At 33.5% G+C, this 16970-nt stretch overlaps 1 protein-coding gene across 1 annotated transcript; it reads left to right on the forward strand.

Moving 5' to 3' along the window:
* The first annotated feature begins 2562 nt into the window (after positions 1-2562).
* Positions 2563-11472, forward strand: LOC149538516 (U-box domain-containing protein 35-like). Its single transcript, XM_089799838.1, has 9 exons — positions 2563-2937; positions 4958-5079; positions 5188-5309; positions 6913-7103; positions 7382-7881; positions 8030-8131; positions 8294-8722; positions 8954-9709; positions 10950-11472. The coding sequence occupies exons 1-9, from the start codon at positions 2691-2693 to the stop codon at positions 11190-11192; spliced, it is 2712 nt and encodes a 903-aa protein (XP_089655964.1). The 5' UTR covers positions 2563-2690; the 3' UTR covers positions 11193-11472.
* Positions 11473-16970: the final 5498 nt, after the last annotated feature.

Raw genomic sequence — 16970 nt, forward strand, 5'->3', positions numbered from 1 at the left:
AGTGTCTGAATAGGTGCATTGAGGATGGGAATTAGTTGCCCCTAGGTGTAAATGTTCTTCGACTAGGTTATTCAAAAGGTATTAATTCAAAAGCCAACAAGTTCAATTAAAAAGCAACATTAAACTTTCATCTTTAATTATTAAGCCTAATAGATCAATCAATTCAATTAATCTTACACATGTAAATTACAACTATATGATAGTTCATTAATGTGGCACAAATTTTCAAACACATCACACACATATTCATTTCAAAAGACTTAAAATACATTTCAAAAACTTATAATGCATGTGCACCATCTCATTTTAATATTATTGGGAAAAACACACTTTATTATCGTATATAGATATTTATTCTTATGTCTAAATTGAGAGCTTCTTAAGTGATTGAGCTTGAATTTAGTAGAGAAATACTTAAATAATCCTTATTATTGTATATTTAAATTAATTGTTCAATAAACTAATTACACTTAAATTTACTAGAGTTAATATGTAGTGGAGTTACAAGGCTTAATGCTCTAAAATCAATGATAAATAATGAAAGAAGTTCGCCAAATATAAAAACTAGCATACTTATCAAGTTAGAAGAATATAGGTAAATTATTTTATTATTTCTATTTATAAATTATTGTTATATATTATATTACTATTATTAAAAAAATGATTATATTTTATTTTTTAGTCACTAGGCTATTTGTTGGAACTTTTTGATGAAAAAGTTGACCGAAAAATTATAAATTCTTCTTGTTAATTATTTACTGGTTAGTTTTTATCTCACTTCACTTTTAACTCTTGTTTTGATATTTATTATATCTCCACTTTAAACTATTGTTTTTCTTTTTATACTTTTAAAAAAAAAAAAATACTCGTGATCTCTATTTATTTAACTTTTGATTTTTAAAATTGATTTATATTTTAGTTTTTAATTTTTTATATTAGTTTAATTTTATTATTTTTATTTCTCTTATTAATTTTTCATAATAGATTTTTTGATGGGGAATTTTTTTAAATGATTATTTTTTTCATATTTGATAAATTAAATTTAAATAAATAATATTTATTAATCTATTTAAAAGGGTTTATTAAAATTGAAAAATTATTAATTATCTAATTTGTTCACATAAGATTAAATTTTAAATCTCTACCTTTAATTGTTATTTTTCTTTTCTTATTTATTTAAAAAATAATTACTTGTGATCTCCACATTATGTTGCGATCTATATTTATTTAACTTTTAATTTTTAAAATTGATTTAGGTTTTAGTTTTTAAATTATTTAAATTAATTTTTTTATATTAGTTTAGTTTTTTTTTTTTAAATGTTATTTTTTTAGTTTCTATCATTTATTTAGTCCATAGAATATTTGTTAGAGACGTTATTTTTTAATATTATTTTTTTGTATTTCTCTTATTAATTTTTCATAATTGATTTTTTTTAAATGATATTTTTTCATATTTGATAAATTAATTTAAATAAATAATGTTTATTAATCTATTTAAAAGATTTTAAAAATATTATGAAAGTTAAATTAAAAATTATTAATAATCTAATTTGTTCACGTAAGATTATATTTTAAAAAATAATTTTATTATCGAGCACCTATCGACTTATTAGCACATAAGCATGCAATTGCTAATTCATATTTCTATTAAATATCCTATTTTTTACCAAAAAGTACATTTATGTAAGAACATTTGTCAATTCTCTTATTTATAAAAAGATATTTTTATATTATTTTAAATATATAATATAATAATAAATTAGAAATAATATTATTCATTTCAAGATTGATTATGACATTAAAAGTTTACAACTTGTTTTCTTAAAGATAAGAATGAGAATAAATGTGAAATTATAATATAATAACAATAAATCATAATATAATATATCATAAAATTCTTTAATATTAATTATAATATTATGATATAATAATCATTGAATATTAATTATAATATAATAATATAATAAGTTTTTAAGGACACTTATTTGTTTTAATCTAAATGAATGTAGTAGATTATGTAAAAATAAAATATATATTTTTATTTTAATTTCTAAGAGGTGTTACCTGGGAACTAACATTAAGACATTTGCACTTTCAACCGGCTCGTAACGCGGGCAACTGCAGTTTTTAGACAGATAGAGAGAACATTCGTGGTACGTCCGGCCACTCTTGTCCCCATGTGCATATCAAACCGGTTTGCAGTATATCCATAACAATTTTTTATTGCCTCGGTCAAATGCCACTCTAGCAATCAATTAATTTTTTTTCATGTGCATGTGGACTACATTGCCAAAAATTAATGAAGATACAAACAAATATGAGTTTTGTAAACAGGTTCACACGTAATAGAATGGAATTTGGAGATTCCCGAAGCTGTTCGTCAGCAGATTGTCTCTGTCAACTGTATTTTCATATTAATTTCCGGACAGCTGCTTAGTTTGCCTAAACCGTAGGTTATTAGAGAGGGCTATAAATTCTGTTGATTAAGTCTTCGTATTGAGAAATGTTTTTATAAGTAGGCACATTTGGGGGACATCTTTTAATCTTATTTTTCGAAGTGTTTGATACCAACGAGGCAGAAAAATTGGTAGAGGTGATGGGACTGTTGCATGATTACATTGATCTTATAGTTAATAACGAATGAGCTACTGCATGATGGTATGAACAATTTAGCAGTATCATAGGGAAAAATGCTGTATAGGAATCTGTTTGGGGGTGTGGAAGGTGTAGCAGAGAAGAACAAGAACCAATTGATGATTATGCAAGAGACCGAACAAAACCCAAACGCAGGTCGTGGGGTTCAACTAGCTGTAGCCGTTAGCAAGGATAAGAACAGCAAGTATGCAGTGAAGTGGGCATTGGACAAATCTGGGATGAAGGTAGAAAAATTGATTCTGATACACGTGAGGCCACCTGTTGATACTATCCCGACACCTAGTAAGATCTCGTTAGCCCCCCTTGTGATTGATTAGAAGTCATTTGTTTTCGTTTCAGATTTGAATACCCACAAGACAGATTCAGAGACCTGTTATGAACTATGATGTGTAGATCTTTGAACAAATTGTTTAATTTGGGATTTTATTTGTTTTTGTCGTTCTTATGTTCAAAATTGAATACTAACCTCAAATTGGGACTTATTGGGTCCTCACAAATCCCCCTTTGTTGTTCAATCTGATGTTATTCTTGTGTTTAGTGCTGAGAATTTCGACCCGAAACAGATTATTTTCTCATGATCAATCGTTTGCACTCAGTCCTTAAAAAAATCATCTTGCTGTTTTATCTGATAAAATTCTTCTGTTTGTTCTTAAACATCCATGCCTATATTTGGATCCTGAGAGAGTATTATCTGATAATGATCTCACAACTAAGCTTCAGTACCCGTATCATGATGCTGCTAGACTATCTTAAGCAGATAGAGATACCTGTTGTGATTTATGAACAGAGATGTTTGATTGAATGAATTAAATTTCCATGAAAGCAACAACTCCATTCTTTGAGTTATGATCCAATTTGAATTAGAGACCCCTGACGTGAACTGTAGAACAGAAATACTTGAATGAATGATTTAAATAATTGTATAACAAGAAACATTTTATTTCCTCCAAATCTTGTTTTCATCAATCAGTTGTTTGTCCATGTCAGTGACTCTTGAACACCCACATACGCCTGTCATGAATTATGAAACAAATATGTTTGAATCGGTGTTTCAAATTAAAAAACAGTAGCTCTTTTTTCTTTTCTCTTTTCTAGATCTCATTTTATCAAACATTTTCTTGTCAATGCGAATGTCTAGGGTTCTGCATAAGGGTTTAACGTATTTGCCTGTTTCAACTATCACCAATTTTGGGGATTGTATAGAAGTATGACTTGTGAAGTAGAGACTATGATTTCCAGTCCATCTAAGGTTTCCAAATTCTCTCACCTATCTGTCCCGCTTTAGCATGGCAGGATGCCTAGAGGGCTTATGTTATCATCATCACATTGCTCTGTCATGTGAGTAGCCCATAACTAGTTGTATGATTGATTTCATCTTTCGATAATAGAAGGTGGTATATTTGCCGAATATTTAGATCCCTTCATCTTTTTAAATGGGATGTATTGAAAAAGGTTAGCCTTTCTCTGTACAGAAGGGTATGAAAACTAGCTATGAGCAGAGAAAAAGGGTGCACAACTTATTGTTGTTTTAACACTCTAAATGGATATTTAAAATATCCAGGGGAGTTTTAAGATTCTTTGACGCTGAGAACCATGCTATATAGGAACTTATTATTGTTTCCATCTCATTCAGGGCAAAACACACAATCAAAATTAAGCCCTATAGCCAAATATTTAATTGTGGGTGACCTTGAGACAGTCTATCATCCAAGAAGGTTTTAATTATTGCCTGTGGGCTGGTTAGGGCTATAGATTATTAAATTGGTCTAGATGTTACCGTGGCAAAGAGATCGGCTTCTGGGGAGTTGTGACAAATTACTCCATTATACTTGTATGATTAACCTGCACTACTACATATATTGCACTCCATATGCAACGGTCATCATACTTGACAACCTTCTTCATTTTGGAGTTTTAAGAGTATCTTTCCAGTTATATTCTATGGAGAAATTGATATCCTTAATCTGATGATTTCTCAAATCCTGATCAGTGACATTTAATATGACCCATAGCTAATAAGAAAGCTCCAATTTTGGCTATGTTTTTCAAATATGCTCTATATAAGAACATGTTTCGGATTTTATCTTTCATTCTTGGCAACTCAATAAATGCTCTATAAATAATAAATATTCATATCAGATTCAAAACTAACTAAATAGAATTATTGTTGTTTGAATGTTTTCAATGGGGTAAGAATTCATGCAGCTGTAGAAATCTCCTTCAGCAGAAATTGAAAAGCCAAATCTTATGTCATATTTTTATTGTTGTGAATCAGTCATAACTATTTTTTTCTGATTTGCAGTAGGAAGCTTCATCCCAGTTTCACAGGTATGCAGTGATGCCGTGAATGTGTATATGCAAGAAATAAAATCAAAAACCAAGAGCCTATTAAGACCTTTTCAGCAGCTCTGCAAAAGCAAACAAGTAATTATAAACTCTTTTTTTTTCTCTTGGATGTTTTTTGTGATAATATAGTGGGATTCACCAAATCAGATGAGGAAGTAATTCCAACTCATTGTCATGGGAATGCAGGTGCCAACAGAAATTGTTGTGCTGGAAGATGACAATATACCAAGAGCAATTGTGAAATATATCACGGACTCAAGTATAAGTAACCTTGTTATGGGATCATCGTCTCGCAATGCAATTACAAGGTAATCAAGGAAATCAAGTAATTTATGAAAAATCGTTAAAAAGCATTCATCCTGATTGTTTCATGGATTGATTATTTGACTTATCCTGTGAAGAGTATTCCTAGACGAGTATGCTAGCTCTCTTCCTATACAAGAAAATGTTTATTCTGCTAGATATCACTTTACTTCTTTTACTGAGAATAACCTTGTAATAAATTCCAATATAATTGTTTTGCCCTCTGCAATATTACAATTTCAAGAATTAGTTTTTTCAGAATTATTCTATGTTGGTATCCAAATATAAGTATATACTATATGACAGCTCTCTCCTATGCTTTTGATGAGTAGATAAATTGTTTTGCAGTGCTAAACTAGTTTATATGCAATCACAAACATGCCCAAGAAGCCAACTGTATCTTTCACTTTATGGATCTGGCTGCAAATTGAGATATGCTTAGGAAGTATTCTTCTGCCTGATATAACTGCTGCTTTTTCTGGGAATGACTCATTGATGAACTCCAATAAATTATTTTTACCCTTTAACAGTAACAGATTTCCACAATCCATTTGTAAAGTACTAAGTTTTCTGGATTTGATTGTGTTTGTTTATTTCATCAACGTTTCGGATCACACTACATGATCCATCATCAGGATAAGAAAGTGCAGGGTAGTAAGATATTGTTTATTTTTACCCTGTTTAATTTCCCTACTTTGGGAGTTGGATCTGCAAGATTGCGTTTGACATATTCTATTTTATCACTATATTTGCCTATCAGCAATTATTACAGTCTGCACCTTCAATTAGATCTACTTCGTTAAGATCATATGATGCAGCATCTGTACTTTGTATGTATTGCATACTGCTAATCTAGATAGGTCATTTAGAGGTAGATTTCTCGACATGCATTTTCACTTTTCATGTAAAGATTGCATGTTGATCTTTCTAAAGGTTATTTTAGAGTGAAATATTTTTAGGTCTTCCAGTAAATATTCTGTCAGATTGAGTTATTAAATTGTAATTCTGTTGTCAACTAGGGTGGCAGTGCTATAATTGTAACGTTTTTTACATTACAGTAGTTCTTTATTTTTATTGAAGGCAATTTAGATTTCTGACAGTCAATAATTTAGTTGCTGGATTTGCTGTTAAAGTTCTCAATAATCTCAGTTTAATGTCAGAAGCATCGCCAAGGTTGCCTTCCATCTTTGTTGCCAGGCATACACATAAATGATGCTAATTTAATAGTACTCAAACAAAATACCTGGTCATCTATAGATATCTCATGGTTCCCTTCCAATGAAAATGGCCCAAAAATTAGGAGTGCATATTTGAATCACACAACATGATAACTGTGCACCTGTACAGCTTGAAGGATGTCTTTGACTGGTTCCTTGTGGAACATGTCATTGGCTAACACCAATTGTCTGGCCTACATTGGGCTCCTAAAATATGATGATTTGTCATCAAACCCAATTTTGAGATGTAAAGGCTGTTAATATTTTCCATATAGACTGGCATGTAAGTTAGGAACCTGTTTGAATAAGTATGTGCACTCTTTGCTTCCTGAATGGGAAGTTGATATAATTCTAATTAAACTGTAATATCCTGGTATAATTTGTTTTGTAGGACATTCAGAGGTCATGATATTGCAGCAAACGTTACAAGAAAAGTCCCGACATTTTGTTCCATATATGTTATATCAAAAGGAAAACTTACTTCAGTTCATCCAAATGTTTCTTCCATACAAGTTTGTGACAGCAACAATGAGCCAAAGGGACATTCCAGGGTTAATTCACAGGATTCAATGGTATCAAGAGGTATGAGGTGGTGTGTATGGAAAACTAATTTCTGAAAGTGCTAGACTGGTTCATAGAAATTAACTTTTCTGCCCTCGTGAGTTCAGAAAATCTCAATTCCTTAAGCTTTCTCTCTGCAATTTGTGATTTGATGCTTCTGGCAGAATCCACTTATGTTAATGATACTCTAAATACATTCTATTTCGTTGAATATTCTATATGGAACCAGTCAATGTGCTTAAAGACAAATACTTCAGAGAATTATCTTTTGATAATCTTTTTAACTGTCTTTGTTTCAGAAATGGTCAAGGAGACATCTTCAGACTCCAGCGAATCAACTGCATTTCAATCTAAAGATCTACATTTTCAGGGCAATAAAGCCCTTTCATGGGATAATAAGACTTTATACCAAAGTTTACCAAATTCAGAAAGCAATATTATAGTTGATGATGAACCAATCTCCATGTCACAGAGCATTGGCACCATCTTGCACAACACCCTGACTGATTCTGGAATAAAAATAAATTATGCCAATGAAGCATTTATTTATTCTGGGAGCTCTATGTCATCTTTGTCAAGAAGCTCAGGTGCTACTGGTGAAGAATCTCAATCTTCCAGCTCAGCTCATTCAGATGCAGAACTAGTGACACGTGGACAAAAAAATGAAATGGAAACAAATCATGAAAATGACAATCTTAGCTTTACGAATAGAGAGAGGGAACATGAAATGCATGAGAACGAACTTGAAGAGCCATTTGACGAAAAAGAGAATGGCATAGTGGTCTTTCCAAATAGTCTGGTGAGCATATCATTTGCTAAAGATGTTTTTTGGATGTCATTCCTCTTTTGAATTTTTCAATTATTGAACTTTGGCTCTATCTCACGATGAAATGAAGAAAAGAAAAGATGTACTGCAGCTGAATTGGCAAACTCTTTTATTCATGCAGCCAGATATTGAGACTCAGCTAGAAAGGCTAAAAATTGAAGTTGAAAGCACCCGGGAGATGTACAGGGAAAGTCTTAGTCACGTTATTGCTGAGAAGAAGAACGTAAGCATCTTATGCTATTCAGCTATTTTGATTTATGTCTTTTGAGAAATCAGTGCTGTAATGTGTTTGTTTGCTTCTGGAAGCATCATGTGGGGGTATAAATATGTTGATTTTTAAATTTTTTAGTTTGTTGTTTTTCTGAAGTTGAATTGCTTGTTACAGGCTGAAAGTCTAAAAGCTCAGCTCATTGAAGAGTTGAGGAAAGTGGAAGAGGTAAATTCAAGAGAAAAATTATCCATGGTAGTAGCTGCAGAATATTTAGTACAGCGTGCAGTTGACATGGAGGATGCTGAAAAAGCAAGGCAAACTGCTGCAAAGGAGGTACAACAAAGGAAAGATGCAGAACTTAGAGCTATTAGAGATTCACATGAAAGGAAAAAAGCACAGGATGCTTTACAATCAGCTGAAGAAAGATACAGAAAATATTCAATAGAAGAAATTGAAATGGCAACCGATAATTTTTCTGAATCACTTAAAATAGGTGAAGGAGGATATGGACCAGTCTACAAGGGCAGCTTAGATCATACTTCTGTGGCTATCAAGGTTCTTAAAACAGATGCGGAACGAGGTCGACACGAGTTTCAACAAGAAGTATGAATTGAATTTTGACTAATTTGCAAGTGATTTCATTTACATAAGTAGTATCAGTTACATACCATAAACATCATAGAAGTATAAAAAGAACAAAACATATTAGTCACATGGTAGAAATTTGTAGAAGTCTGAGAAGATAAAAAAATTATTAGTCACCTACCCTAGACATTATGAAAGTAGAGAAAAATCACAGACTCTGTGCTTATTCTTCTTGATTCCTTTTGACAGGTTGAGATTCTAAGTCGAATACATCACCCTCACATGGTGATGTTGCTTGGCACTTGCCCAGAAAGAGGTTGTCTAGTATATGAATATATGGCAAATGGTAGTTTGGATGATTGCTTGTTCCGAGCAGCCACAAATGCTTCTATTCCTTGGTTTGTGCGATTCCGAATTGCTTCAGAAATAGCAACTGCACTCCTTTTTCTGCACACAACAAAGCCGGTGCCAATTGTTCACCGTGATCTAAAGCCTGCCAACATCTTGCTGGATCAAAACTTTGTGAGCAAAATTGGTGATGTTGGCCTCGCAAGGCTTGTTCCTCCCACAGTCTCTTCTGCTGTCACTGAATACAAGAATACAATTCTCGGTGGCACCTTCTTTTACATCGATCCAGAGTATCAGAGAACAGGAATATTGCGTCCCAAATCAGATGTGTATGCCCTAGGGATCATTATCCTACAGTTGCTGACAGCCAAGCCAGCAATGGCTCTCACAAATAGGGTTGAAACTACCATTAGAAATGGCTCCTTCAAAGAAATTCTGGATAGATCTGCAGGGGATTGGCCTTTTGAGGAAGCAATGGACTTGGCTAAGCTTGGCCTCAAGTGCACAGAGTTGAGACGTAGAGACAGACCTGATCTAGAGAAAGTTGTGCTCCCACAACTAGAAAGATTCAGAGATGTTGCCAATGCATACGTACAGCGCAGTAAAATGCAAAAAGCTATTACACCTCCCAGCTACTTTCTTTGCCCAATTCTGCAGGTTGTTTCTCTCTCTTGCAACATTTTTAATTGGTTAGACTTAAAAAAACACTTCCTGGTGCATTGAATTTTCCCTTTATGCTCCAAAGCAAAATCATGAGCCTCTACAAGTTGGTCATAAACCTCTTGAAATCATGTGGCAAGTGATCTATACAAATTGAAATAGATAAATTTCTTGAGACTTACCGAGTGCCATGAAACTCTCCAAAATACAGAGGAAAAGATCCTTAGTTGCATGTCAAAAATCTCAACTGGAGCAGTCAAATCTTTTGCCAAGTCCTGATTAACTTGTGGCACAAGTCTTGCCGAGTCCTAGACAAATTCAGTCTCATCATTATGCCCGCTAGATTTCAGCAGCAGTTTGCACAAGTCTGGAAACTCGTTTAATTTGCCTCAAACTAGCACAACTCATGAAAACATATCTGACAAATTTGTAATTGTCTTGCATAACTTCCAGCTGTTTCTAGGGGTTTCTGAAAATCTCCTACACTAGACATAAGCTATCCGGAAGATTATGATACATTACCTACAAGTCTCCACCATTTCAATGCTGGTTCGTCTGAAGACTTAATTCCAATTTTCTATCTATATTATTTACGAGTCTACCAAAAAGCTTCTACACTTTCCAGACTGGGCCCTGGTTTGCTTCGAAATATCTGTCTCCAGTTGTCAATGCAACAAAGCGAGAAATTTTTGGCTTGGAAAACAGGTCTGAAAGGTAAGTAAACCCGTCAGATTGGTCGAGGGACTTCTGACTAGTCTTACCCTTCCTTTTTTCTAACGATAGAAATTCCCATCTCTTTTGTAAGATAGAAATGCAAATCCCTTCGAATTCATCTCAAGTTTTGTGAAGTAAAGAATCCAAGTAGGTAGATAAGAAACTTCCTTCAATTGAATGTTGGGTTGGAAAGGAACCTAAATGATCAGTGAACAATGTCCAGTTTACAAAACGACAGATGTTTCAGTTGAAATGAAGGAGTCATTCGAACAATATGACACACCACGTAAGGTTCTAAGCCTGCCCTGGCCTAAACCTGGGTAGCGTGCATGGTGAAGCCATTTTCAATCAATACCCACAGTCTGATGGACATTTTCCGAGCTTTTGCACGCTTGAATTTTCTCTTCTATTAAATTGCATTATATTATCTGTTAACCTGGATTAATAATTTTTTCAGTAAGTTTAAGCTAGGTTTCTTACAATGAATTCTCGCTAAAATTTGAGTGCATTGAATTGGGTGCAGGAAGTGATGGAAGATCCTTACATTGCAGGGGATGGTGTTACGTACGAGTACAAAGCTATCAAGGCATGGCTTGACAAGCACAAGTCACCTCCAATGGGGAACCCAAAGATACTCCAGAAAAAAATTGTTCGAAACCAGTCGCTTCGTTCTGCCATTCTTGAGTGGAGAATAAGGAACAATGCACACCCTTTGTCCCAGCTCCAGCGCAAACTGTCGCATCTTAAAAACCAAGGCCAAGCCTAAAATGTAGATTACAAATATATTATAAGGAACTCTTGTAAACTGAAACTCTATCTGGTTTGAGTTACTGTACATGAATGGGAAATTTGTGAATACCAAAAATACCAGTAGAAGAAAATAATATATTAATCTCCCAAATTCATAGTTGGGGGGTTTCAGATTGGAAAAAAAAGCTACGGTGCATGGTACCATGCCAAGGAACTGACCATTTGGGTCTTATTGTTAGAGTTGTTCCATCTAAAATTCTTCTAAAATTTAATTTAATTTAAATTATTTTTCTAAATCTTTTAATATGAGTTTTTAAACTAAAATTTAATTAAAGTTTTATATTAAAATATTATTTAGAGCATATTGAGTTAAGAATATTTAATCATTTGGATTGTAAAAGAGTAACATTGAAACTCACTCTACTTGATATAATAAGAAAAACAACTCCTCTAAGACAGAGACAACACAAGTGTAGATGTAACAATAATTCACAGGTAGGACAAACATTGTACAACAACTCTAATTAGAAATAAGTCTGAAAAGCAAAAACATGGTTTTCCTACAAAAGTTAATTCGGTCAAGAAGAGGGGCTAGCCTCCAACCCTCTGATGTTGCAACTCCTTAGTGGATGCACATGTTTGCGTTTTGGATACTCCTTTTTTACCGCCTCCCCATGATGAGCTCATACCTCTTTGATGTGCATGTAGCTTTTGGTACCACTTAGACCAATGTCTACAACTACCTATAAAACTTCTCAATCAATATATGCATTCCAAAGCAGAAATGGGTGGATGGGTGCATCTACATCAGTGATTTGCAACCAAACTTATGTCCTTGGCACTAGTCTCACCCCCCATGTGGGCCTTAATTAGAATATCCTCAAGGCCACCTCTTTATGCTTCACACATGCATGCCTTCACCAATTGCTCTGCATTTGCAATAGAGCCCAACTACAAACACTTGCTGAGAAATAGGGATACAATGATCTTAAAATTTATTTTGTATATACCAACTACATCCAAGTATTACTCTTCAAGGGCAACGGTAACCTTATGTAGAACTTTGCATCTTCAAAAGTGAAAATGTCCTCTAATTTGTCTTGCACAATATTTCCCCAAGCTGCAATAATTGTATTTGTTTCTAGTAGAGAAAAGTTTGGCAACATCTTTTGTCTTTGCAACACCACCATTAATAAACATGTCTTTAGCATGAAAAGCTTAAAATGGAAGGCAAAGATATTTCTCAAATGCCATCACTTTCACTCATATCAATCCAACAAGCATTTGGAATAAATGCAGGTGGATGTACTCATGTACTTGTTTCACTATTTAGTTGCCTCAAGATTGTGTTCCCAACTTGCTCTTTCCATTGGCTAAAAAGACTATCAACTACACCTCACTATCAACTTGTTTCTTAACATTGAGAGGAGGTTTGAAATCAATTTGTCAACATGTTGAATTTGCATCAATAATGATGTGAGAATCCTCTTTAGGTCCACATTAGTAATGGTCATTGGTAGGAGACATCATTACAAACATTTTATATGTTGTCATTAATGACAACTAAATTCTATTATTTTGGCCACTTATTAGATTTTGGGGTTATTGAAGTCACACGATGAACTTAACTGAGTATACAGAGGAGTATACTGGATTAGTGAGAAAAGATACTGAAGAATCTTGTATTGTGCAGTCAGAGGTTGATTATAGAGATTATGATCCATGTACTCCTATGATCGCAAGGCATAATGTTGAAGTTTGTGGAAGTTATGATGATTTGAGTATCTGGTTAACAAAGAATTCTATATGTAGTGATAACTTTAATGGATCAATCAGTGATCACATCGATAATTGATTTGGTTGAGTTGACCATAGCATACCACATATATCTTTGGTAGAGGTTGGTATGAAGGTTTGAGTGATGAACTATACAATGTTCTACACATTATCTATTTTGTTGTTCAATTTGACTTGCTCAAGACTTGCTCTTGAGATCGAGTTCAAGATGTCAAATTTGTGAGTGATTTGAGAAGCGAAACCTGATGATATTTTGTGGACACACAAAATATGCGAAGAGGTAGATTGTTAAGGTCAAGGCGACCATATTGCTCTTACAGATAATTATTCTAGCATAGGTGATGCTACTCTTCACTTTAGTTTTTGGAATGCTATCTGTTTTGGGATTGTAGCCCTTATATTTTGTATAATTTTAAAAGGTAAGCACTTTCTTTGTGCTCTTTTAAGACTATTATTAGCTCTTGTTGGTGTATTTATTATATTAGGATCTCACATTGCATTTAATTGCATATATTATTTAAATCAAGGTCCTATTTCTTCCTTCAATCTTGCTCAAAACTCTATGTTGTCTCTAATTTCTATTCTTTTCACCCCATTTTAGCCTTTACACTTGATTTTCCTAATTATCCTTTCAGTTTTCCCCAAAATTTTATATGCTTCTCAAGTCCCTTGTAGTTTACCTTGAAATAACCATTCCAAGTAAAGTTCATACATGGGTGACCTATATCGGTATATGTCTCACTTAAGGTAACCTATACCTTGGGGTTTTAAATTTGGTAAATTTAGGGGCCCAATGCAAAGTGTTTTCTTTTTCCCACCTAGTGGAGTTGGCCCTTGTAAAAAATGACCTTGAAATCACTATAAATTCCTCTCTTTATTTTTACATTGATCAATTGCAAGATATCACAATCCACTCTCAAGAAATCTATTGTGCATTCAAGGAGTTCAAACAAGAAATCAAGCATTCATACATTTCCTCCTATATATCTAGATTATTTCTTCATTGGAGACAAAGGAATTGGCAACCAAGGGACAAGATCTACATTCATCCATTCAATTATTCCTCTTCTCTTCTTCTATGCAACATTGAGATGAATTACAAGCATCTATTGCATGAGGTTTTGTCTTACATAATTTCCTTTTGATCTTCGTGTGGAGACAAAGCTTTGCATCAACATATTAAGAGCAAATGCATTTTCATGTTCTAATAATAATTCATCATTGCTTAATCTCCACTACATGATAGCATTTCCTTTATTTCAATTCAAGGTTAATTCCGAAAGGGTGGCTTGACCAAGGTAATCCCCCTTCCCCCTAACAATTTTCCTTCTCTTTGGTGTGCAAATTTAGATTTGTAAAGTTTTGGATTCAAATTTGCAAGTCTAAAGTTGTGGTACCAGTCATAGCCCCAAGACCTCTATGTTTAGCTCTTCTACCTATAGGTTTCTCCAAATTTGACCTATATTGATATAGGTCACCTCAATTTTTACCTAAATTCCTCCCTCTCTCAGAATTTCAAAATAGAAAGTTCTAGTCTTCAGGTTATCAGATCCCGATCTATCTCTAGTTTTAGTACAATTTAACTGAATTTTTACAGATCTAAAGTTGCTTCCTTTATTGACCCTCAAGGTGATTCCATCTTATTTCTCCCTCTTTTATAGCAATTACTTTGATATACTAGATCTACTATCTTGTTTACCATTTCCTAAGTGTATATTTTAGTTTCCTTACATATACATCACATTGTCATACCTACATTCTTACATTTATGGAAAGGATCATAAAATTATACATCCTTTTGTCACTAGATCTTGCATTACCACCCCTTCCTCTACTTGGGTTGTGATAATCGCATTTAGTCGAAATGGATCAAATTTTATTGATCCTTCAATTGTATATGTAATTTGGTGGTCTACCATTAATCACCGTTTTTTATTATACATTTTGGTGAACCCGTCATGAAAGTTCCTATTAATCCTCTTGAGAAATCTCATAATAGTGGTTTACGTTTCATCACCTTTGTTAATCCTACTCTAGGTCAACTTCTTAAAGATCCTATGATAGAAATGCCAAGAACTCCTCAACCTACTATCATTCATAATCTTCAAGTAGTTGCTAATTCTTTCGATGAATATCAAAAACTTGATTTTCCTCTACTTATAATGATAATGCACCTCTTATAAGAAAACTTGAAAACAAAAATATTATCACTACATAACCCATATAAATCTGAAATAAATAAGTATGTAAAATCCACATTCAAGAGAATAAATAACACACCCACAAAAAGTGACACAAGATATATCCTGGGAAAGCCTCATTAAGGGAAAAACCCAACCTCCAAAAGCATCTGTCATCATGTATTACTCAGCAAAAATACTATTGCAATTAATAGCTATTGGGACTCAAAATTGTCTTCTCGATTTGAGTACTATTCCAAGTTTTTGAGCCTTATGAGCACATGTAATGCATGTGTGCTCAGTTGTTGTTTTGAGGCCTAAGAGGTGTTTAATGTTTCTAACACCTTGAATTCATCATATCCATGTGTACCATGAAGATAAATTTCCATTCCAAGTCATTCTGTGAAGTCTCATTTTGAGCAATGTTCAAATCTACATTTTTGCCCAAGTGTCAAACAATGGCAAGTAGCCTAGTTTGCATTTGAATATCTCACACCTAGTAATGTTTCATAACTTGTTGCTTTGGGAGAGTTTAGTATACATATCAAAGAACCTATGTTTCAAATTTCAACTCATTTTGACATGTTTTGACTAGGTTTTGAATCCCTCAAAGTTGATGGTTTATAGTTGTCATGCTGACGTAAATTATTCAGAATTCTGGGAAGCTTTGTTTGACAAGTTGTGACTTTGACCCAGTTAATAAAAATGAGAAAATTCCTTTTGCATTGCATTCTAGATGTTAAAGACTTGTTATGTTTTAGATCTGAGCTTATGATGAATCTGTTTGATCAATTTTCAAATGCGATTCCATATGCAATTTGTACAGTTTTTCTTGTGTCAAGAAGTGCAGATTGATCGGTACCCCTGTTTGGGATGTCATAACTCTGAATCTATGATAGATGAGACCAAATGGATTGTACCTCTATGTTCTACTTTGAAAATTCTTTAAGTGTGCTAGTTTGCAAATTTTGACAAATTCGTCTGCATACTTTCCCAAGTCCTTTCTATTTGTGAAAATCACTTTTCTGCCACTGTTCCTAGTTCTGCAAATTTCAGTAGCCCACTTTGACCTCTTGCCAAATGTGCCCTATTATTCATCATGATCCAAAATCCCAGATTATACTCTCTTTGCAACAATGAACAAATGCCCTAATTTTTGTTTCCCCAAATGTCAGTTTGACCTATTTTCGAAGCCAAAATCGAACATGATTTTATATTTTTCTGACATGCTTGCAGGTAGTTCGGAGAAGGCAATTTTAATAATCAATATCTTTTGACCTCAAACTTTTCATAAGAAAAGATTTTGTAGGATGCAAGATTGTTGAATAAAGAATCAACATATCTAATTTCAAAGCACAGTCAGGGGTTTTTGTCAGTTTTTAAAGACAGTCAAAGGACCCTTTGGTGTGAAATTAGTAGTTGCCAAGAAAGGGTAAAATGAGTTTTAAAGGTTGATTTAGTTTGAATTCAATTTTAGTCGGGGCTAAGTGATGGGTAGATCAGTTTCAAGTGTCAGGTATTTTAGTTTGAATTTTTTTTAGCTGGACCCACTTTGGGGCCCGACTGATCTTGTCAGATTAAAATCCAAGTTATTATAGAAATGGAAGTGTAAATGAGACTAAAGATATTGACCATTCAGATGGAATTCAAACCAGCTCAAGGGCAATGACACCTATGCACATCGTGGTAAAGAAAATCTATTAGATGAAGGCTCTAGGAGGAATGAACAAAGATAGTTTTTGACATGGAGAAATTGAATCAATGTGAACCAATTGAAGTAAAGGGCATGAAACCTTTTCAACAGAAGAAAAGACATT

This window comes from Cupressus sempervirens, chromosome 9 (genome assembly GCF_028749045.1).
Source record: "Cupressus sempervirens isolate cs-2001-9-10 chromosome 9, ASM2874904v1, whole genome shotgun sequence".
Classification (NCBI taxonomy): domain Eukaryota; kingdom Viridiplantae; phylum Streptophyta; class Pinopsida; order Cupressales; family Cupressaceae; genus Cupressus; species Cupressus sempervirens.